General features: G+C 30.5%; 1 protein-coding gene across 2 annotated transcripts in view; it reads right to left on the bottom strand.

Moving 5' to 3' along the window:
- LOC127729905 (serine/threonine kinase-like domain-containing protein STKLD1) overlaps positions 1 to 15888 on the bottom strand; it is a 32331-nt gene extending 16443 nt beyond the window's left edge. For both annotated transcript variants that reach the window (XM_052237841.1, XM_052237840.1), the window contains exons 1-11: positions 15835 to 15888; positions 13994 to 14083; positions 13301 to 13345; positions 12271 to 12345; positions 10976 to 11080; positions 9916 to 9986; positions 9006 to 9118; positions 4247 to 4437; positions 3115 to 3182; positions 2276 to 2385; positions 1275 to 1514 (exon numbers count right to left, since the gene is read on the bottom strand). In XM_052237841.1, coding sequence (XP_052093801.1) covers positions 1275 to 1514; positions 2276 to 2385; positions 3115 to 3182; positions 4247 to 4437; positions 9006 to 9118; positions 9916 to 9986; positions 10976 to 11080; positions 12271 to 12345; positions 13301 to 13345; positions 13994 to 14083; positions 15835 to 15861 — 1135 coding nt within the window. In that variant the 5' untranslated portion in view covers positions 15862 to 15888. The remainder of the gene's footprint in view (positions 1 to 1274; positions 1515 to 2275; positions 2386 to 3114; positions 3183 to 4246; positions 4438 to 9005; positions 9119 to 9915; positions 9987 to 10975; positions 11081 to 12270; positions 12346 to 13300; positions 13346 to 13993; positions 14084 to 15834) is intronic.
- Between the last annotated feature and the right edge of the window lie 10046 nt (positions 15889 to 25934).

Genomic DNA, 25934 nt, shown 5'->3' with positions numbered 1-25934 from the left:
TCTTTGTTCATTTTGAGTTAAACAGTATACTTTTGTCTCAGACATCAGAATATTCATATACACATAGAAACAACATAAAATTGCAACAAACATTTGTGAATTTAGTGAAACATTGCATATAAGTTAAACATTTGAATGATTTACTGCAGTAACCAGTTTAATGAACAGTGTGTATTATGGTACATAGAATATTATTTATTAGTATCTTAGGAATCACTCAGGTAACATTTTTTCATTTATACCTTCTCTTAATGCTGAAAACATAAAAAACAAACTTCTTCAATATCAATTCATTAATGTCAAATAAAAAAAAAGGTAGCATGGTTTTAAATATATACAAAAGTTCTCAAATATCTGAAATTCAGTGTGTTTTCACAAAATTTCATCTTTAAGTTAAAACTTAAATGAAATATGAGGCAATAGAACTTAAGAAAAACAAAAATGATGATTAATTTATAGCTAACATTTTAAGAAAGTAAAATGATTTAAATTTCACAGCAGAAAATGGCTGATGAAAATTTCTTGTTCATCTGTAAAAGAAGTTCTGCAACTTAGAAGCACATAACACAACCCTGTAATAGATTTATTTATATGTGATTTCAAATTATCTAACATTGAGGAAAAAAATCAATTTCAAGGAAGTATCTAGATAAACACTATAACTCAGTAGCATGTTATAGTATTTACTGACAATCTGTTATTTTCAAGTGAAATATCAAACTAATCACATAAAGAATACTAAATATACAAAAAATGCTAAGTTAAACTATATATCTCTCATACAAAAATGCATGGTATAATATTAGCTTATATCATGCAACTACCCAACCATTAACTATCATTATTTCTTGTCAATGGTACACAAAACCAAATGTTGGAAATCTGAAAGTATAAGACTTTGATAGCAATAAATCAAAAAAAGAAAAACAAACATAAAGAGCACTTGTGCATCAGACTGAGAATCTTTATCAAATACAGGAAAGGCGATATCATGGCTGTTCCATTTAACGATGAATGGTACCCAGGCAATTGAAATGGGGTAACCACCTACAGAAGCAATTTCTGAATTTGCCTTACATTTACAATGTTCAAAAAGAATTTGACACCCACCAAAAATAGCAATTTTGAAATGCTTTCCCTGGGTCCAATCTTTGCTTTTATGGAACAGCCCTTAGTCTGAATAAACCAAGATAATTCTGAATAACTTTTACTAACACAAACATGGTTGAATAAGCACTCTAGAAGCAGTTATAATTCTATCCATACTACCCTACCTGTTATAATTAAACTGTTAAGTATGTTAAAGCCAGCTATTTGTATGTCTTTATCTAGCAGATTATTTCGCATGGCAGCTTTAATCATACGTTTTCCACTGGCATCAATTTCAAACACTTCAACTTCCTTTGTAAGTTCTACAAGATACTCCAAAGCGGATCTAACATTGTCTTCATAATCTACCATATTGGCAAGATACTGTACTACTGGTCTTATTCCCTTTCCTTTTGGCAATTCAGCTGACAAATATAAAATTAATTGTATAAGTGATATGAATTTAAAGTTTGCCATGCTCAGAAGCCATTCAGAATATACAGTTTACTTATATTTTTTTGTGCAAAATTTTCTCCCCTGCTTAATAATTTACCTCAAATTTGTTTTTCCACAAATATAAACATTATATTATGCGTGGGTCAAAAAATGATTTGGTTGCACAGAATATATATGGTATTCTATAAATTTTGCTGAAAATATATGACTAAGTTTCAAAGTCTGGAAAAATAGGCAAGAATTCCTTAATAGCAGGTACACAACTTTTTAGTGTGTATTTCTGTGAAGTTTCAGGGATATGGATTGAAAACGGTAGGAGGAGCTGAATTCACAAAACTGGTACCATCTTTTGTATGTTTTGCTAAAAAATAACTTCAACGTTACAATCTTTCTTTGAAGTGTCAGTTATCTGGGTTGAAACTGTAGCAGAAGTTGATTTCACATAATAGGTAAGTTTTATATAAGGCAGCTTGACCAAAAATTTATTTGCAAAGTACAAAGTCATACCACAATTATATAATTACCTTTCTATTGACTTCATGATGCAGTTATTATTTTGGAAAAAGGAATAGGCCTTAGAAAATTCTGCATAGAAGCCTAAGGAAAATATATAAATTTGTAGGACACTTAAATTTGTTGTGACTCTTTACCCACAAATCCTGGACATTGAGTGCCCTACAAACAATAAATGAATCTACAATACATGTAAAACATGATAAAGTAAACATACTTTTGTCTACCGGTATTATAATGGATTCTCTCCTCTTTCTCTTCTCTAACTGTGAAGCATCACTTCTTTTTACACATTCCTGTACATAATTGTTTTTGTCTTGCAATTCTCTGAAATGGTTATGACAAACAAATTACATCCTTGTCCTTTGGTCTTTGGTGGGAAGTTGTCATTGGCAATCATAACACATTTCCACATTATCATATAAAATACCAATAATAACTGGGAGATATATATATATATATACTCCATTAGCAGCTCCTGCTGGATTGCAGCTAACTGATTTGCAAATAAATTGATGATTCGGATGATTTTGTTGTACATAGAAAACATAAAATAATTATTTATTTCCCCAAAATGCACTGGTTGTAGCTTGATTTTACTTCTTTTAGTTGCTCTTACTTGTCTGAGTACCAAAATGTCTTACAACAGTGTAAACCTTTGAATCAAAAGTCAGTAATATGAAAATAGTCTATTGTTTTCCAGTGGAATTAAAACATTTTCATCCAATCTTACAGTTTATAATTTTTATGCATATAATCAATGTTAATTGAAGGTATCTAAATAAAACTTGAAAAACTTTTTCTTGCTGGAATGACACAAATTGACAGAGATTACATGTACTTTAAAAATTATTATCAGTACCTCGAGAATTTTTTTTTTTTTAACATTTTCTAGTTGCTGTCACATTTTCTTTAATTCAAAACATAATTTTAAATGATTAACTGAATATTTTCGACAGCAACATTAAAAAACATAATGTAACATCATGTTTATTAAGTTAATAATTTGGAAGCGACTGTCAAACAAGAGTTATCTATCATGAATTAACTATTTACCTTGCTGTTGGTCTTTTATTTCTCTTCAGAGTATTTCTAAGTAAGCTTATTATATCACTTGAATAGAACTGAATAAAAAGAAAGACATAGGATGCTTTGAAATTTCTAAAACAGTTTACAATAAAAATTGTCAAAACAAAACAAAAATATTTTTTCTCACCATTTCTTTCAAATAATAATAATTTTATAAAAGAGAAAATTTTAGTATGATTTCACTACTGGTTAAAGAGATTTAAAAAAATCATTGTATTGTCAAGACATATTTCTGAATACCATACACAACTTTGTGTTTTGATAATATGTAAAAAGAAAAGCTGCTAGCTTTAAAGAAAATTAATTGAAGTAGGTTATGCTGAAAACAAAGTATGATAAAACAATCAGAAAATAATTATCACACCATAAATAGCACAATAAATGCAATCACAGTATGTCTTGTGTACAAAAACATCAACATTTTTTAAATGGTATTGTCCAGTGCAATGTTAAATAGATTCATTTTTTGTACATTTTTTTCCAAAATAGAATAGAAAAATTCTTAATTTTACAAGTAACTTTTTATGGTTTGCTGTTTGTATGACTGTTTTGAATGAAGGCTTAGATTGCATAGTTTGCACAACATTAAATTTTTCTATAATACATTGTAAACCAAAGGCAGCTGTTGATCATTTTCTCATGTAGAAGTTCATCTCAGTGTTCTTGATACTCTTTTAATTAGCAATTTCACATATATATATTAGCATGTAAAAATATCTGATATTAATTATACATTTTTTCTAAAATGACAAAAGTACTGTGAAGTTTTTTCATAATAATCTCTCATGGCAAGATTAATATATCTGACAATGAAAAGAATATTATCTCTTATGATAAATCAATTTTCTCTTATGTTATCTCCCCTTATATTATTTCATATTGCAAACAGAATCATTTTTAATAATGATTTTGTCAATGTACATATGTTTACTTTCATAATTGTAATTTCAGATATTATTGTATGCATTTATCATTGTGATTTTTAAAGAATGAACACAAATGTGAGATTAATTATTGCGATTTCAAGCAAATCTACATACAGATATATGTATTGAATTCAGAAGTCAAAGAACACAATAACATATATCTTTTTACTTACTCTTGAAATTTCTTCAAATATCTGTTCCATTACAAATGAGTCTTCCTTTATATCTCTGATTTTATCCATAATTTCTTCTTGTGTATATAGGGATGTTGTTGTCAGCTCCAATAAGATACAACCGAAGGCCCATACATCAGATGCCAGGGTAAACTTGTCAGTCACTTCTGGAGCCATGTAGTTTGTTATATCTATAGAAAAAGAAAGGATGCCTTTTTCATTTGTTATGAAGCTATGTCAGAAACTCAGTTTTAGGATTGTATTTCTGTCACGAACCTATTTTGTTTATAATACATATAATGGGCCACCCTTAACAAATTCTTTGTTTGATGTTGCCTACCCATGCCTTGTAGGGTTGGGTAGGTAGGTAGGGATTTTATTTTTTGGCCAACAACATAAGTTACATGTTTTAGACAAGAAAACGACATAAGAGCACAAAAAAACAATTTTTTCGGTAGTAAAAAAAACATTATGATAATCATACTCAAAAAAGTTTATGACTGCAAGGCCTGGACTTGAATAGTTTTGTCCTATTAGGAATATGGATGGCATAAGTTGTTAAATTTTTTTACAACTTGTCTAAACCTTTTGCCATTAAAAAATTGACATATTGTAAAGACATGTGTCTTTTGTTGAAGACTGTATGTTGACATTTAGAAGTCTTTATGTTATTTTAGTCATTGAGCTACTGTCTTTGTTTACCCACATCTCGTTTGGTTCACATTATAAGCCAATAGATGTATTGACATTTTGGGTATTAATAGCTGAATTTGCTCCAAATGACCATATAAACGTCTCTGAAAAATCTTCTGGTGTCATGCAACAGTCACTTTTAATTATGATGTCAAATGTTTTAAATTGTGACACAAAATTTTACGGTAACTTGTTTGACTTTACAGTACCATTCAAACGAAACAGCTCTCCCACACCCTACACCAAGGAAAATTTCGGAGTCACTACGAGAAACTCCGATATTCCTCCCAAAATGTTGGGAGGAATTTAGGAGTAATCTCTCCCAAAATCGTGTAAATGTTAATTGTGATAGCAAGCTCACTCCCAACAACAAGGAATTAATTGCCCTAATCCTACTTTAATCTATTCCGGATTAAAACTGATAGGGTAATTGGATTACCTGATGTAATAAACAATTATATTTCCAGTCTACTATACCAGTTTAAGTGTCAAACAAACTTGTGTATAATTTTAAATGTCTTTTTATATTGGTTAAGTTTAATTTTTGTGTTAAAAATAAGTTAAAATATTTTCGTATTTCTTGCTTGCTAATCTAAAAATATCTTTACCTAAATGGACTTGCTTGTTTAAAAAAAACAGACATTACCGAAAAAGGTTTATAAAATTTTGTGGAAAATGTGGCAAAAAAACACGAAATTGTACTTCAAAGCTGAATAAATGTGAGCAGTTTAAAGAAAATTATGTGTCTCAAAGTTTTGTATATGCAAATAAAAAAGAAAATATTAATTCACCATTTGTTATGCTTAATAAGTCTACGGCATTTTCTTTTTACGATTTGTTGGCATTACTTTAGGATAATAATACATTTCGGCTACAACAGGAATACACAGCTGCATTAACTCGACTTTGCATAATATTTATTTACGCACAATGAATGTAAACTTGTGTGTTGTATTTTGGACAGTGATCTTAAAAGATTTTAAAAGAAATTAATTTGCCGTAGGAAGACAATTCCACGAAACACATCTCAGTGATCAACATTGTGTGGTTGAACTCAAACTTGACTTCGCTCACAATATCAAATGCTAAAAATAGCTGACATCAATTTTATCCACAGCACGAGATTTTTATTTGGCGGGAAATAATATCATGTACCAATAAACTCAGGTGAACTCTGAACGACCGTGGGAAAGTTCATTCAGGTTTGCTTTGTATTAATGACGGACATTTTTGTGCATTAGTATTGAGGCTCTAGAAGGTCCTTTTACAATTGATTAACAGGAATCTAAAATATAATCCTTTTCTAAATAAACGAACACACGTCTTCTTTAACTATTTTATTTTTTATGTTTTATCAGTCAAAACAGGACGTAGACCTGAACATTAGTTATACGTCCATGGTCAACAATATAAATTTATTGTAGATGAAAACACGATGCATGTCGTTAAGTTGGGCGTTGGTAGAGATCCTCTGTGAAAATGTGTAGATTGTTAAAATCCTGTCCACTTATTTTTTCACATATTTTTTTCTTGTAGCATCTCGGTACACAATATAATTTCATTTTAATATTTTACGTATATATATTTGATTTTTTTCTATAGTAATTGTTGAAATAGTTCATTTTTTTCATTTCGCCAAGGACTTTTAACGAGCGGTAAAATACGGATTGCGCTCATGCAATTTTATTTTAAATAATTAAAGATCAATAACAGAGATCAACAAATGATTTTTTTCCATATAATTAATTAAGTTGTGAATGTTGTGTTGTGCCTGGGCGGGGAATTTCTCTCAGTGTTTTGTTTTTATGAATAAAGGGCATGCATACAAAACTTATTCCCTTTGTTCAACAGAGTTGTCACTTTACAGTTTCTTTTCTGAATTCAAATAATTTCAAGTCGGTCATGTACCGAGGTAGTGAAACATTATATTTTACATTGCAAAATAAATATGCACCGGAAATTGCTTACTGAGTAAGTCATAAAAGATTCTAATTGTGGTAAAATCGTCTTTGTTGAAAGAACACAAAGTATGACCTCACCGGACTATAATAGAAATACAAAATAAGTTTTTTCTTTGTATTCTTATTCGTTTGTACGTTTTATTTCAAATGACAATGACATGGGGCAAAAACATATAAGAATAATTATCTTATGCTGAATGATAATGTCACATCTTTAACTGTCAAAGAAAGGAAAACATTTTTTAAAATTTTAATACCTGTTTTTAAAGCACACAGGTGCAATCAAGATCGATTAGATGTACATAGGTAAATAATCTGGCTAATCTGATTATGTTGTCACGCGTCGTTAATTTTAGGACATCCGATGGGCAATAAACCAATTAACAGCCACACAGTGTTGGGAGAGAATCTTTGGAAGAAACTGGGAGTATAATCCGCGGCACACGGTGTGACTCCAAAAAACACAGAAATCGGAAAAAAACGATTTCGAATCAATCTGTTTAAATGATACTGTAAGTTATGGCAGACAAATTTCCATACAAGTGTAAATAGGTTTACAAAAGTTTTTTTTCGACATACATATAGATAAATTTATACTGTGACTCACAACACCAAGCATTTTTGGTCAGTAAAACTAACTTATTGTAAAATTTTTAGTACATGTACTATAATTGTTTATGCACTCTGCAAAAAAAAAAAAAATTATTTAGTAACCCAACTGTAACCCCGTACGAAATTATAAGGCGTATTACGCCTGGAAATCTGGCGTAAACCAGGCGTAAGTGGTAGTTACGTGTCCAGATCCAGGCGTAAGGGAACAGGAAACGTAAATTTGTAGTCCTTACAGGCGTAGAAAATATGGTAAACCTGGCGTAAATTGAAATAAGCAAGGCGTAAATTTTCCTACGGGCGTAAAACCGTTGGTATGGCGTAAATCATAATACCCATAATGCTTTGTTGATAAAGGATCATGGGATTTTTTTTCAAAATTTTGCTCTTTGGTATTATTTTGCAAGAGTTGGACTTATGGCAGCTTTATATATTTAGGGATAATTATGGCAGCTTTATATATTCAGGGTTTTGTGCTTTTTGGAAGAATTTGAAATTGGAATTATGGAATCAAATTGATTAATGAAAATTGTGAAATAAAAGGAAAGTAATATACATGGTAAAAGATAATTATGTGAGTACGTAACTAAGATTTTTTTTAACAGGAATTTTGAATTTTGAAAACCTTCATCCTTGGATGATAACATTAAAATCTTTCACAAGTTAAATTGCAGTATTATCATTGATATTTTGGTTCAAATGACATTAATTTTCAAAAAAAACTTAGTTACAATGCTGGTTTTATTTCAGGAAGAATTAATTGTCATTATTCTAATTTAAACTTAAACTTATTTGAGCCAGTGTCTGTCTAATATGTATTTATTTATATAGCTTCTTCAATTACTGGTTAATATTTCTAGTTTCATGTCAAACAATGAGAAATTTAAGCAATAGTACAAAAGTTTGTATCAAAAAAACAAAAGTACACAGCTAGGGTAATACACTGATTTAAAATAAGTGTAGTATTATGTAAGGATATTACGCCTGGTTTTTTTATTGACCAGGCGTACTCATTTGCATATAACGCCTGGTTTTCTGTGGACCAGGCGTACTCATTTAAATATTACGCCTGGTTTCCACCTCAGTTACGCTTGGTTTCCGCCTGGTTTCCGCCTGGACATGCATTCCGTAAACACTACAATGACGCCCTGATAGAGTATGATTTCTACGCCTGGTTTCCGTGTCATTTACGGGCGTCCCATTTCGTACAGGAACATGTGTATATTATCTAAAAAAAGCTTTTGAGCAAGAAATGCTATATGTTTATAACTTTCAGTGCAGATAACAAAAGTAAGTTTACGAGTGAAAAAAATAAAGCATAAATTCATAAAAATTTCAGTCATTTTTCAATCTTTCAAGTCACTCAGAATTTATATATTCTTCAACCTTTAAAAAAAATCTTTTTAGAGAAGAAAAATTTAATAATAAAAAATAAATTCCATCAGAATTGTCTAACAGTCTACAAATTGTATTACAATGAACAGCAATATACTAACCTAGTGTTGATCTTGTGCATGTTCTGGTATCTCCCATTACTGAGGCAACAGAAAAATCTCCAAGAACCAAATTACCATCCTCATTTACATACATATTATTGGGTCTAACATCTCTGAAATGGAAAATATAATTAGAAAGAGGCTAATACAAAAATTATTCAATCTATATTTTCTATTTCGTTAAGCTTGTTAATTAACTAAAAAAAAATCTGTAAATGAATAGGGAATAGAAAAACGGTGAATAAACCTGATAAGATCATTTGTGAACTTATATTTTGTGTAAAACCTTTTTGAGAAACTTGGTAAACGTGGATGATATTTTTTAAATTTGCATATTGTATGTTTAAAAACTATGTTTCCCTCTCTGTACCTTTGTTAATTGGTTTTAGAGAATAAAGTACCCTATGTTTGACTGTAATGTCTATTTTACAAGACAATGCAGTTTTGGTGTAAACAAAAGGACTTTCATTTATCATTTGATGAAACAATTAATTATGAAACTTGATACCTGTTTGTTTGTTTTGTTCGATCAATTTCAATTTCATTCAAAGAAATTGGTAATTCCTTATTTATAAAAGATTATAGCAAACATCCTTTCAACCCTCTCTGAAATTTTCTTTTGCAATATCAGAAAGTATGCTATTCAGGAAACAGAAAGCATGTGTTCTGAATATACACTGTGATAAATATACTTAATTTCTTATAACCATTTTGCAAATAATTGTAACTAGGTCAGAAGGCTCATACATTAAAACCTATTAGGCTGAGGTCGTTTTTTGAAATATGTAGGATACAGTCAATCAAAATCTAATGTTTTGTGGAGTATAAAAGTACCTTTTCACCCTATTACATTTGATTGCGTAAAACAACCTTCTCACAAATGCAAGGAAAATAGTCATTGTTTAAATACCTGTGAATTATTCCCTTTTCATGTGCATATACTAAAGCTTCTATTATCTGTCCAATCCATGTCTTTATTTTCTAAAATCAAGAAAATTGTTAATATACAGCTATTTTAAGTAAACCATGTTGTTTTAAGATTTCCCAAGCAGTCTTCATTTTAAAGCTTTAGCTTCTAGCCATCAGTAATTTTATGACAACACGTCCAACATGAAATATATTCATTGTTATAATTAAGCAAGCCAAACGTAATGTAAGGTTGAAAAATACATTTTTATTAAAAAATTTCAAAGGTCCCTGAAGAACATTAAAGGTGATGATTTCCAACCTACACATTTCCGAACCATGATAAAGCTTTTAACGTATAGAATGATCAGTACATATCCAAAAACATAGAATTTGTAAGAGATAATTACAACATCAGTTCTGGCTGTAGTAAATTTCAAATTGATGAATTCTTTTTTCTTTTTTTTTTCTTACAGACTTAAAATTTCTTGAAAATATAATTTCTTGGCAATTTCAAGCGGAAAGAAAAGTACCAGAAATGGAAATGTAGCCCGCAACTCCAACATGTACAGTATGGCATCTTTGGACTCACCAGATCAGAAAATGATGTCCAGACAGATTTTCATGAGAACAGGACTTATGGATTCGAGAACACTGAGGGTATGTATTTTTGATACCAAAAGTCTTTACTTACAAGCCAAGCTGGCTTTTAGAATTTCAAATAATTCTTTATTTTGCAGATGATGAATTATTACCCACTGTGACACTAGATAAAATGTCAAAGGGATATCTATGCTCCAATCCCAATACTATACATTCAGAAATTAATGCAAGGTTTTTATTAATGCCAATAATGTAACTGGGTGAGTATCCCAATAATAAGAAATCACATTCTGATATCTGAAACATATTTCTGTATGCAGCTTTTTCTGAAATTGCAATAATCAATCTTTCCTTCCAGCAAAAAATTGCAATAATAAATGAAGGCAATAATTTCTGAATTTACAGTAAAATACCTGTACTGCTACAGTATCTCAATTTGATAATAAAAATGAAAGTCTCACCTCTTCCTCAATAATTTCTTTGCTTTGTCTTTTTTCATCAATATATTGACCTAGATGGCCTTTTGGAAAGTAGTCCATTGCTATACACATGTACATAGATGAATCCTAAAAATGATATGGAAATCATGAGATAAATACATTGATATATCTTTATTGCGAACCCAATGAAAGTTTTCCACAGTGCCATATCTATCTTGACCAGGTATTTAAACTTTTGCAAGTTCACCTGTCCTATTGAATAAATACAATAGCTATTGTTCTCTGTGTAGTTTATTCTCTGGGACCTTTAAATTTCTTCTAAGAGAAATCTATCATTCATTGATTAAATTACTGGAGTAAAAAAAAATTCTTATATATAGACAAAAATACTTTTTTTATACTCATTAACTGTGTGTGATGATGTATTTATTCAATATTAATAATATATTTTCATTCAGTTTAATATAAACATTGATTCAATCATAAAAAGTTGATTTCTAACAAAAGTTTTATCAATGTTCCTATTGAAATTTTTGTTTAGTTATAGAATACATTTAAGAAGATCTTAATTTGAAACATCATTATTTTCAAGTTCTTATTCATGTCAAACAAATTTTTTTTAAAAGGAACAATGTTGAAAGTTTTGTCAGAAATCAACTTTTTATGATTGAATCAATGTTTATATTAAACTGAATGAAAATATATTATTAATATTGAATAACTACATCATCACACGCAGTTAATGAGTATAAAAAAAGTATTTTTGTCTATATATAAGAATTTTTTTTTACTCCAGTAATTTAATCAATGAATGATAGATTTCTCTTAGAAGAAATTTAAAGGTCCCAGAGAATAAACTACACAGAGAACAATAGCTATTGTATTTATTCAATGGGACAGGTGAACTTGCAAAAGTTTAAATACCTGGTCAAGATAGATATGGCACTGTGGAAAACTTTCATTGGGTTCGCAATAAAATAATATAAACATTTGTAAACACATGAAATCAGTGCATCGATGAATCGTGAAAATGATACTGAACATGAATATTATGAGCTCCTTTTTGATAATTATTATATTAAAGCAGATTTTGCTTTCAGATCATTATATATTTTTTAAAAGCTCACATCAGATGAAAGCAAACCAGATGTATAAAAGAAGATAGACATAATTTGAATTAAATTAGCATATCTGCCAATGACCAAGGGAAAAGAAAATGATTTAATGGATTAATTTACAACACAAAATCCCTACATGCACTTGACCAAAAAAAAGCAAAGGAACAGCTCTTTATTGCTGTTCTTCATCATACTCACCTTCTTCTCCCACATAACAAAAAATTCTTTATATCCAGACACATATGGATGGTTTAACTCTTGCAAGGCCAGAGACTATAATAATAAAAGAAAAACAATATATTTTACAATACAGCCTGTGAGAAAAAATATTTATTTAACAGTAATTTAATTTTGGATGTAACATGTCTTCTGGTTGGCTGAAAGTTTTTTGTCTATCAGCTCATAGACATAATTTTGTCCATTGTGACTGTGCATCGTCAACGTTTTTTTCATGATTTACTCCTTACAGTGGAATTCAAAATTAAATTATAAGGAATGACTGTAATATTTTTTCTGTCTATTCGAAATAACCTCAAAAATGTGGTGCACACTTTTAAATAACCCGCTACACGGGTTATTCAGTGTGCACCACATTTTTGGTGTTATTTCTTCATAGGTCAGAAAAATATTAGTTATTCCTTAAATAAAATATACTGGTATGTAAATATTTGGTGTATTACATAAAATTCTGATGAGAAAAGAAAGACTGGTGGAGTCTTTAGTTTTCTATGTACAGTAGTGTTTTGTAGACTTGATTGTCTTTTTTTTTCCTTTTTTTTCCATGGCATTGTTGTTTTTTTTAACAACTTGTGAATTTTAAATGTTTCCTTTGTATCTTTTGGCTCTTTTTCAATTCAATTAAAAATATCTATTGAAGGTGATGTATCACAGTCAATGCTTGTGATTGCGACAGACCTGTGGTAATTAAAAATGTAATTATAATTGAGCATATTATCAATTACTTGTACTGCAAAGTAATTGATTAAATTGCCTTTTTGCCATGTAATTATGAATTACTTTTCAATTACATTTGAGTATTTTCTTGCAAGTTTAAAACCTTTCCCGTTTCTCTGATGCACAGGTAAACTGTATTTAAAAAAAAAATCTATTATTATGTTCGAAGCACATGTATTTTGAATATTTTTTGTTTATTTTGAAAGTGAATAATTATAATGTTTAATACAGTTTACCTGTGCGGGTGCATCAGAGAAAATATTTAAAATCTAACCTCTCTAAAAGCTTTGTTTGCCTCGCTTTCATCAAAACATTCCACCTGAAATACAGGGCAACACATAAATAAGTCATGTATATAAATACATAATAACCCAATAAAACATTAGTTATATTTAGGTTTATAATTATTTTATTTGATCAACAATGCAAAAAGGATCAGACACAAGTTCCACCTACATGTACTTGTGAAGTCTTCTCCTGTTTACAATATAATAACAATATTACACTAAACTGAGCAAACACATACACAATTAATAAATTCTAACATAAGTATAAGTAAACCCTTGATTAGCTATAAAAATAGATACATTTATTGGATTTGGAAAGTAAAAGAGGTGAGAAAGTAAAGGTCGGTGAAAAGTGAAACTTGGGAAGTTGGATACAGCAAGTATTTACTGAAGGTATTAGTTACATGTATGTCATGACCATACATGTATTTACAAAATCACTCAGCATGGTGTTCAGAATGATTTTATAATTTTGTATGAGAATCAGTCACAAATATGAAAAATCCCAGTGTCAAAGGGGTATTTATTTTTTGACATGTGATTTGAATAACCTTGTTTCTTGAGCTACATGAAATTGACGAATCTCATAACAAAAAGAAAAGTACTTTTATTCCTGTTATTTTTCTCAATAATGTTTTTCTTTCATAGCAAAAGGGAGAAGTTAAACATTTCATCAATACCTTTTTCAAGATACACGTTTTGTTCCCATTTTTTAGATCTTCAACTAAAAAAATTGTAGACTGGGCCCCTTGTCCTAACTGCTTTATAATCTGAAAAAAGAAAGACAAATTAAAATCAATGCATTATCTACATGTATACTGGGTAAAATAATAGAGCAAACAGTTATGACAGATTAATCAAATAAAATTTACTACAATTAAGTCACAAGCATTCAGGCATTTTTAAATTTAATTTCTACAAGACAACAACATACATTCAGAATACAGAGAACTTTTTCATGAAAACTTTTTCATGAAAACTTTTTCCTTTTTGTCTGGGTTCCTGTTGCTGAGACAGTCTTTAGTTTTTTATGTACTGTTTTGTCTTTTGGTTGTTTTTCATATTTTTGCCATGGCATTTTTAAAAAATTACGAGTAAATTGAATATCCCTTTTGATATCTTTCACAGGAGTCATATTTCAAGTTTAATTTTGTGGTTAAAATATAGTCAATTTATATCAGTGACAGCAAATTTCCAAATATTTACATGAATATATGTGATATTAAATCATATGGTTAGAAAAATTGCATGCAAGATTTTTTTTTTGCATTTCTATACATGCACTCACAGAATAAAAACTCTGTACATGTATGTAAAATCTGGATAATGTGGTTGTTACACAAACTATTTTAAAACTGTAATAAAAAACTTGTAGGACAATTCTGTATTTGCAGTAAAAAGTATGTGGTTGTTACACAAACTATTTTAAAACTGTAAAAAAAAACTTGGACAATTCTGTATTTGCAGTAAAAAGTAATCAACGATCCTTTATACAAAGATCTTTGGTGGATTGTAATTGTTTGTTGTTACGGCAGGAAAAAGCATATCATCTATAAAATCATTTCCAATATCATGACTAATATTTATCTAATCATGATAATAAAGCACTGATTTTCTTAAAATAAAAATGACATTTCAATTCAAAATTGCTTAAAAAGACAGGTTTTTTTTTAAAAATGTTACATAATCACAAAATAAAATTGATTAAACGAAAAGCAATACATTTTTATATATTAAATTCCGTGTGGTGAACCAACGCCTGTGAAATCGTTTTGGTAGAGATCTTTTGAAGTGTTGTTGTCAATTTTAATTATTATTTTTATATATTGTGAAAGTATTAAATTACTGCAGCATGCAATCCCTTGCTTTTAAAAGTGTTGTTGTTTTAACTGCTTTCACATTTTGGGTTTTATCGCAACAACCCTGCTAGCATACCTGAGGTATCCACTTTTGGAATTATATTGTATTAAAGATTTACCAGGCATTGGTTCACTGTCGTTGCAAATTTTATCTATTATTGGAAATTTTGTAATGCCAAATTCAAAAAAATCTATTCCATTCAAAATGACATAATGTTGTCTGTCTCATGTAGGACACTTTCTCATGCTTATCGGGCTATTTTATGCATTTGATAGTGAATATGGTTATCCTTAGTTTTTTATCCAATGATGAAATGGACATGAATTTAAAAATATCTCAAGGTAAACCACTAAACAATAATATAATACATAAGAAACTGTTCCTCAAAATATTTTGTTTTATGTTAATTACTACTCAAGTTGTGTTTCTTAATCTCTTATTATGAACTAAGACTAATATTAATAACAAGTCTAAGATCATTTATAGAATATTTTGGAAAACAACAATCTTTTTTTCTTCTTCTATTTCCATTTTTGAGACCCAATGCGCCTAAAAATTGTTTGTTCCGTGCTGATTACTAAGAACAGATATTGGCAGCATTGTTAAGGTCGAGGAACATATTCATTGAAGAAAGTATTTAAACAAAAATCTAAATTTGTACCTTGTAGTTCTCCATGCTTGACAACATGAAGCTTTCAGTCTGCGCTTGCGTGTTGTTGTGTTGAAAAATGGAAATTTTGAATCGTCAACGGATGCGACATTGAAAAGTATCCGTAAAATTAAATAGAATCAGAGAATATATATAATTTCTCTGATAAAATCTATAACCTACAAAGTGATGTTTGGAATATATATTTACAGCGGCCAAGAAATTGCAATCTCTTGAAAACCTGTTCACAATTTTGTTTCAAAATTATATGTTATTGTTTTAAGAACATTTCAGTTTTAATGATACTTCGTGACCTGTTATAATAAATCGGTCTAATAGGCATTTTCCCAATTATTGTCCTTATAATAAGAGCATTCACCACGAGTGTGCAGATTATTTTTTAGACATCAAAGACGAATGTACTACAAAATCTGAATTAATTTTCCAAATGAACTGTCACGGGCCGGCGAAACGTTTCCCGTTTTTTTCTACCAATTGCATTCAGTATCATGGTGTCAGACTTCGCATGACCTAAATAATAAATTGTGTATTTAGTATTGTTAAAAAATTATGTCTATACATATTTCTTACAACTACCGATTTAACTATAAGATTATGCAAAACAGAATGTGAAGTTGACACATTTTATCAGTGCTACTAGTTTCTGCTCCTTTAAATTCATCATAATAAATTTAGCATTGTTATTCAGTAGATCTTCTCTAAAATTTAGTATAAAAAGCCAAGCGAACAGAATAATGTGCTAGCCCGTATTAGCTTGACACATGGTCTTACATTTAATTAAGGTGACGGTAAAGCTTGTTCCATATGTACTTCCCGTCAAAAAATGACAAATATATTATGGAATATGTAAAATATATATTTTCCCTAGTTTATTATATTGGGAAAGTCACAGTATGGTGTTCACATGCATATATGAACCGCGATATGAACAAGCGTACTCTGAAAGCTATCCCAAGTGCAGTGTTTCGGTCGACGAAATTTCGAGAAATCGCAATTTAAAAAGAAAATATTTAAACGACACTTTTCACGTACATTTCATACATTTATATATTTATTTTACAAATATTCAATTGATAAAATTGTATCTATGGAAGTAAAAATGTCATTTGAATTTTTTAATATTCAGATATATACAGAATAACAGTGAATAAATGCATAAAATATTTCACGAATATCCGAAAAAAAAACCCGCTATGTTACATAAACCTATCTAAGGTGAAGAAAGAAAATCAATTTCTAAAATGATAATAAAAATTATCCAGGATTTTTTTTTATCAAAATGCAATAATCATGTTAATGTAACCAAATTCGTTAGTGTTGACAGAGTTATTATTGAGTACACTATCGATTCCAATATAGGTCGACGACTTTGATTTTAGACAGAAAACCTGTGATTTGTCTTGTTTCAACAAACCATGTGATATTTTACATCCAACAGCTTTAGCAATATTTCATTCTGGTCAAAAGGTTATTAGCAGTAATTCCTTTTGTTTTGCCATTTCCTGCTGTGCTGTTTACAATTCGGTTTTTATCAAACTAGCCCGACGGGAGTTGACATCTTTTATAACAGTAATTATCAGGCGAATATGCTCATGTTTGTTTCAAATATCAATAACAAATTATATAAAAAACCAAATCATTTAAAGAAGTTTACTAGCTGTTTTGGTTTGGGGTTGAAGAATGATAATCATGTCAAAATGTTTTATATTTTTAATCACAATTGCAGGAATTTCAAATCATGTTCTCTGTTTTGAAGCGATTGGGGAACTGTCGATGTCAAAGGATAGCAATTTATCAGATAAATTGTTTAATCAAACTGCCTTGCGTAATGTCAGCATGGCTTCTCTGGTCCGGTGTACTCGACTATGTTTGGATACACGTAACTGTAAATCTCTATTTTATAATAAAGAAAGTAGGCGATGTCAATTACATACCGATCTGACATACAAGCTAACCGATTGTGTTGCCGAAATAGGATGGAGTTTTTACACAAAGTATCAAGGTAAATATAATATAAATGTATTTTTTAATAATATGTGAATAATAATCATCTGGTACACAATTCAATCGAAAACCACTACTTTAAAGATGCATACGACAAGATGAATTTGCTTCCAAATCAGTATTATAGTAATCTCCGTCTGAAATAAAAATGGTTAATATGAAAATGAGAATATCTTATCGCATAAATTAGATATTTCTACAAAAAAATAAAATAACAAAAATACCGAACTCCAAGGAAAATTCAGAACGGAAAGTCCTTCATCAAATGGCAAAACCAAAAGATCAAACACATCAGTTGAATTGAAAACAACTGTTATATTCCTGACTTGGGTACAGGAATTTCCCAAATTGAAATAACACATTATAATTTTCGTACGTCCGAAGCGCATTACTGGATTTACCTTTCAATAGGAAAACATAAAACCCCCAAAACTGAAAACCAAGGATGTATTATAAATACTTGAATATTTTAGGACTTATATGACCTATAGGGATATAAAAAGAAATGCCAAATCCATCTATAAGGTCCACTCAAATCCTAGTCAGGTCAGTTTTGAAAATAACATCAAATGTAGTTTTATTTGTTCGATGTACAAAAAACCTGGATTTGCCTGTCAATATGGAAGCAAACTCTAATATATTTCAATACCAAGGATGTATAAATACTTAAATATTTGAGGAGTTATACGATCAAAATGGACATACAAAGAATTGTCAAATCAATCTATAAGGTCAACTTAAATCCTAGTCAAAGCAGTGCAAAAGGAATTATTGCTAATAACCTTTTGACCAGAATAGATGCGTGATTGATTGATTGTGTTTAACGCCACTTTCAACACTATTACATGCTATTTCGTGGCGGTCAGTTTTTAATGGTGGAGGAAACTGGAGTGCCCGGAGACAACCACCGACCTTCGGTAGGAAAACCGACAATCCTAGTCAATTAAGATTGGAGTCGAGTGCACCTGCCCCGTGCGGGATTCGAACTCACAACCTCAGTGTTGACTGGCTAGTGATACAGTAGTTTGACTACTTAGACCACTAAGCCACCGAGGCACCGATCAGAATAGAACATTGCTAAAGCTGATGGATGCAACGTTATATTTCAAGGGTTTTCACATTTTGGATTATTTTGTTCCTCAAAATAATTATTCTCTTCTTTTGTAGGTGTTGATATGACAAGTCCAACAACATCATTTGCAACACCTAGTGCGCTACTCACTTATGTTGAAGGTATATAACTTCATTTATTAAAAAAAAAATTAAATTTATGTCTTTAATTTCTTTTTGGTACTCAGCTGATTTAATGTCAAATAGATTGAAATATTTATATTTATTTCAAAAACAAAAATATATTCTTAATCGATATAATTTAGCTATACATTAAAACAGCACTTGATCTCAGATCATGATGATGTATGAATGATACTTAATAATTAAAATGACGATGAATCAAAACTTTTACGTCAATTCTTTTATTCTAGTAAATTGTCCATTAGGAAATGGATACACATATCATTCATCGACGGATTCTTGCATTAAAGCTTACAACAGTAGCCCAGCAAAGTATTCCATTGCGAAAACAAAGTGTCAACAGGAAGGGACAGAGATAGTTAGTATCAAAAACTTCTATAAATGGCAATTTGTCAGTACTATTATTGGTAAGTTTTTCTTGACATAGATAACATTTAGCTGTTTGACATATTGTATTACATTTCATTTTTATTTTTATATCAAATTTGGTAATATGGTAAAATGATACAGTTGCGAATAATAGCTTTTTCTTTTTGAAAAAGAGTGATAAAAAATATCTGGTTTCTGAATAAAAAACATATTCTGCCAGAGTTTAAGGTCAGTCACAAAGCAAGATACCTTCAATGTGTCCATGCTGCCATGCATTATATATTCTATCATACCCATACATAACGTTGAATGATTCTAATAACATAAACGGTACCAATTTTTCTGCACCAGATGCGCATTTCGACAATCAATGTCTCTTCAGTGATGCTCGAGGTCAAAATATTTGAAAATCCAAAGCTTATTAAAAAGATGAAGAGCCAGAAACCAAAAAGGACAAAAACGTATAGCCAAAGCCAAACAAGGAATCAGAGCTTTGCATGAGGGAGATACATTCCTTAATTTTAAATAATTTCCAAAATTTTATAACAGCAATTTTTAATAACACAAAATCCGTATTTTCTAAAATATGCGTAGGAGGACAGGAAAAAGAAAACATAATTGACAAAAAACATCACGTTAGGAGTTTGAATCTTTAGGCTTGGTAACATACAACTCAATAAACTGAAATGTGTAATAAATCATGCGAGCTCTTAAGCCTTTTATAGTCTCCCTTCTAACTCTAAGAATGTCATATAGCGTATTTTAATTTATAGAAATAATGCTGACATAAAATGGATTTTAACCTGAAAAGTTTACTACCTCCGTTGACCTGTAAATGTCAGCACAGTTTTTATGATGCTAAAATGGTTTGAAAACAAATCATCAATTATACCAGGTTTTTAATTTTGCAAACCGTTTCGTCTACAAAAGGGTCATTCATGACAGTCTAACCAAAAAAGTTAAGAGGTCAAATTAAGTATACGAAGATGAAGAGCATTGACGACCCAAAATTCTGAAGCAATATTTGTTCGGTATACTAAAACAGTTACGGCCCTATCAGTCGGAAGATTTCCAAAATTTCCTGCGAAAGGTTGACAATTTTTGATATCCTCCTCTTCAGAGGGCCTTAATTGTATAATGTCCTTTCTAAAATTTTATACAAATGGAAGGCACGGAATGACAATGACATATAAGAGTGAAACGGCGGGGTTATCGATTAGAAAACAAAATAATGACATAAAAATGAGCTGAGAATAACGATAGGAGAAATGAAAAAGAATAATAAGGTTCTTTAAGAAATTTTACACTACAGAGATCTGAACAAAAACTACAGAATATAAAAGAAGATATAGCTTTCTCTCGCAAAGTTAATCATTGGCGGATTTGGAAGTTAATATGAATTAAAGATACATTTATTAGAATTCTCTATTGTAACTTAAAAGACTTGCAGCAGATTCAGAAATATGTGAGTTTTCCTTTTTATCCGAATTTAGATAGTTATGTATTTACAATTTATTGGTATCTTGAAAAGTATCATGCATGCAAGTATCTATTGTTATTTGTTTAAAATAAAAGCCTTATTGTGTTGAGTTAGTATATCAGATAAGCGTCGTCTACTAATATTCTTTTAGAATTATTGCTTATCCGAAACACATACATTGACTTGATCATATATCAATGCTCAAATGCAAGATGAAGCTGTTAGTCCCTTTTAAGAAAAATCCCGGTTATAATGCTTTTAAACATTTGATGTATTTGGTTTACCATTTTGGTCTCGAGTAGATCTGATGAAGATTATTTCAAAAGAAAACACTCAATGCGTAATCACTCCGTTGATACAGATGATGATGATAGATGGCTGCTTAACGTCCAATGGCAAATTAATATGCACATTCAGGACGAGAACATGTTAACGTAATATGAATATTTACCCTGCTTTGTACTAGACCGACACGCTGAGCCGGATTTTTAAATTGCTAGTTCACAAGGTAACAGTCCACAGGAAGACATGTCACCTTACCCGGACACATTATTCTGACTCCGAGCCGACCAGTCTTTGCTCTTACTTCTTAATGCCGCGTGCTTAGCGGAGAATCAGCAAATACCACGTACATGACGTAGATGTTACTAACTATAGGTCACAGTACATCCTTTAACAAAGAGCAAAACCCATACCGCATAGCAAGATATAAAAGGCCCGAAATGACCAAATGTGAAACAATTCCAACCAGAAAACCAACGGCCTGATTTATGTACAAAACAATTAACAAAAAAAACAAATATGATATATTGCAACAAGCACTAAACTACAGGTTTCTGACTTTGGACAGGCAAATACAGAATGTGGTGGGATTAAACATGTTTGTGGGGGCCCAACCCTCCCCTTGCCTAGGTCAGTGGTGTACGTAGCGACACAACATAAGATCATAATGATTAAATTGGTTGAAAAGAGCTGGACTCATCAGATCGATATAAAGCACAAAACCCAAACTAACAAAAAATTAAAGACGAAAAGTACCGAATATGAGTATTATCATTCCTGAAAGCTAGTTCAGAGCCAATAACAGCTAAAAAAAAGTCATGTATTCACGAAAAAAATATCAATTAGTGAACATCCAATGGATATAATTACATTAGATGTATGTTTCATTATAATACGTTATTCTGATTGGCTAACTGCAATCTCGCGTTATTCCTTAATCAACTTCATTTCAAAATGAATTGTAACATTCATGATGACACGTGCTTCTACAATAAAGTGCACAGGTAAATAAAAGAAAAAACTTGATAGTAATCGTATTTTCATGATCATAGCGAAAAGTGTAATTATAAGTATTGAATGCTTCTTTTAGTAATTTCATAGGGTTGTAAAAGCGTTGACCGTGCGTACAGTTTTAGAATAAAGCGCTTCCGCGCTTCATACAAAATGTACTTCGGTCAACGCTTTTACACCCCAATGAAGTTACAAAAAGAAGCATTCAATTCTTAAGTAAAGACATCGAAAATAGTCCGAGAAAGACATGACCTACAAGTGTTAGTAACTGTACAGCAATACATATTTATTTATGTTGTAATTCACACGTAGCTTCATATGGTAATAAGGTTTATGAAGCGAAGAAGGTTTGTTTATTTATAGTTAAAATCAAGACTTAAATATGCCTTATGTTCTTCTTCATTGAAATTCGGTACAGTTGTGTTCTTGGCGTTGCATACTAAGCATGTCATCTTGCCATTTTAATGAGGTCGCTGCATAAGATCTACAATGGAATTGAGGCATCTATGTTAGAATGTAGGACGGAATGATTTTATACGTTCTGATTTTTGTTATATTTTTCCTTCATTGTGTAATAAAATTGAGAATGGAAATGGGGAATGTGTCAAAGAGACAACAACCCGACCATAGAGCAGACAACAGCCGAATGCCATATTTTTTCATGCCATTTGCTTAAATTTATTATAGATATTAATAATTTATATACTGTCAGTCGTTAACATGACAATATGAATCCACTTAGTTTACAAATGGCAGTTAACTTAGCAAAAAAATAAAAAGAACTGCTGCTTTACATATTATATTGGTTATTTGTAGGTACGGCTGGTAACAACTATTATTACATTCAAGGGACGAAGGATGGGAACGGTGTGTGGAAGTTAGATGATGGTTATGTAATGACGTACTTTATATGGGGATCAGGTGAACCAGCCCCAGTATCTGCAAATGAAAATCATGTACTTCTCTGGACTGCAGACTTTGCAAAGATGTACGATGTTAGCGGTACCGTTATGTATGGATATATATGTGAATTGGTACCTATATAATAAATGCGATTTTAAGATTATTTATAACTTGACAAACCTGATTCTATTTATGTGAGAACTTTTTTTAATGCGTTTTAAACGGTATTTTTTGTTTGATTTAAAGAATATTTCTATAGACACGTCAATTTGTGAATATTTTTTAACATTACAAACTACTTTTCAGCAACAAATTTTATTGATGAATAGTTTTGAAATAAATGATTAACTCTTATCATTTTGCATTACAAATGTACTTTTGTAAAGAAACTATCAAACCCATAACTGTTTAGAGATGACGATCCATTAACCCACTGAGACCATTCATTGGCTGGGTCAGATCAGGTGAACATTCATCAATAATGCCAACTTATTACGTTGGTTTAACAAGGGCCATTTAAACGCACGGGGTCGCCAAAGGTTTCTCAACGCCTAAAAACAAATTCCTCGAAAAAATTCCACAGAAGTAAATTTTAACCTTGTGTTTTGATTAACGTTGAATATTTGAACAATCTTTATTGGCGTGTATGTTAAGCTTTGATATACAAGTTTTTTTCGTGAAATCTTTGTTATCGATAGCCGATGACATACAAGATTGGAGTTAAAGGTGAAGATTCTGTATTGTTTACAAAATACGGGTTACGTTTTTTGAAGCTGTTACGGCTTTCCCTCTATTTTCAGTTTTCATTATTGTTTTTTTGGGGGGAGGTACATTGATAGAAAAAACTGCTAAAATGAAATATAAAACGGCAAATATCAAAAAAGGTAAAAGGAAAATGCAAGAAAACAAACAGAAAAAAGGAAAATATCCCCCTGAGGTCATATCTTATAGGAATATCCAGGGCCTTGATTAGTAAAAACTATTTTAGTCCTCCAGACTAATAATTGTTTGCACAAAAAAAATTAAGTCACATTGAAGACTCCAACGATCAGATTTGGTTGTACATTCAAATTCATGCTAAAAAAATTTAGCTGGTCAATTTAATGAGTTTCATTGTAGAAATAACTATAGCAGTTTATTATTATTAAAAGTAATTAAGGTATTGTTTGATGTAGAATATTAGTATAGTAGATGTCGGATATATGTCAACGAAACAGCATCCTGCAATTACAAATAACCATAAGACATCTTAACATAACTCCAGTTAAAAAACTTACAGAAATGTAAAAATAGTCTACTTGAAAAAATTTTGCTTTTGATGCAACTGTTCCGTTGTTTTAAAGTTAGAATTGAACGGATGACATCAATCGAGTTGGATATCATATTAGGTCAGATGTCAAACATACCATACACAGATCGTGTGTTTCGTCAGGTACTTGTCCAGTGATCTCCAGGGGGTTGGTCTAAAATTTACAAAAATATTTGGTTTAATTACATTTCTCTAGTTAAAAAAAAAAATAAATAACTACTTTTTTCCACTAAGTTACACGGAATAACTTTAGTTGAAACGTTTATAACTATTTAACATTAATTATTACATGAAAAAAGTATTACACATACTCTTTTATTTAAAATGAAAGCGGTAATTCCAGTCAATGTAGTCCATTTACACTTAAACTGAATATTTTGATTGAAGGACGCCCATTTTTCGGTTACCGCGTGTCTGTGATGCAGTATATATCCATAGATTAAATAATATGTTCATAATACAGAAATACATGAATGTGAATTAAGGTAATTATGCCAACATACCCTGTAATGTGCAATCATATACATTATTAAATATGACTATATATGTTTTTGAATACAATATAACGCCAGACTTGAAGTATCAAAGTGCTGTAAAATTTGTATATAATCAAACTATTTGAAAGTTTAACACTAAGTAACATTAAGCTTTAAATTATGTACCCTTTGTAGGTCCCTCAATATAACTCGTACCGGTTGTAACAATAACGAAATAGGTTACCATAAAACAACGCGCGGAGACCCGAAATGAATGAACTAGTGAATTTACGGCATCAAAGCTTCCTTATTACTTACAATTCTATTCTGTTGTTGCTTATTGAATTTTCATTCTTCTTGACAAGAACACCGATACGTATTGGAAATAGAGCTACATATATTTTGGCCAGAAAAGGGACAAGGTGAATATCTAATACTTGACGACATGTAAAGGAGGTTGATGCTTTTCCACAATATAAACCATGCAGGATATTTTATGTAGCATAGCCAGATTAAAACGATCAAATTTCAATATTTTTAGTTTGTTCAATTTAGTTTGTGTATATAGCAATCATTATGTTGATTAAAATACGTTTAGCCAACCGCACTACTACTACATTGTAATTCTGTATATGTTTCACTTTTCCAAAAAAAAACCATTTTTTTCTCTTAGGTTGATACGATCCCATCTCTTAGGTTGATATGACATTTTATCGGAACTGAAACCCTGATACTAAAATCATGCCCTACTACATCAAAAGCCCCAACCAAATAGCAAAAGAAAATCCTTTCAATGATCGTGCTAGCGCAGGTAACCTTCTAGTTTTTATAATACAAAAAGGGATAACAGGATAAAACTACCAACAGTACAACAGACCAACAACACTCGACTCCTCCGACAAAACAGAAATAATAAGACAATCAACAACGTGCTACAAGTGGTACAGATTGCTTGATTTTGTACAGACGCAAAAGTGGTGAGTTAAACAAACTGATCAAAGAT

The sequence above is a fragment of the Mytilus californianus genome, unplaced genomic scaffold (genome assembly GCF_021869535.1).
Source record: "Mytilus californianus isolate M0D057914Y unplaced genomic scaffold, xbMytCali1.0.p SCAF_2, whole genome shotgun sequence".
In the NCBI taxonomy this organism is placed as follows: domain Eukaryota; kingdom Metazoa; phylum Mollusca; class Bivalvia; order Mytilida; family Mytilidae; genus Mytilus; species Mytilus californianus.
The sequence above is the reverse complement of the archived record's forward strand: the minus strand, read 5'-3'. Positions and strand labels throughout refer to the sequence as shown.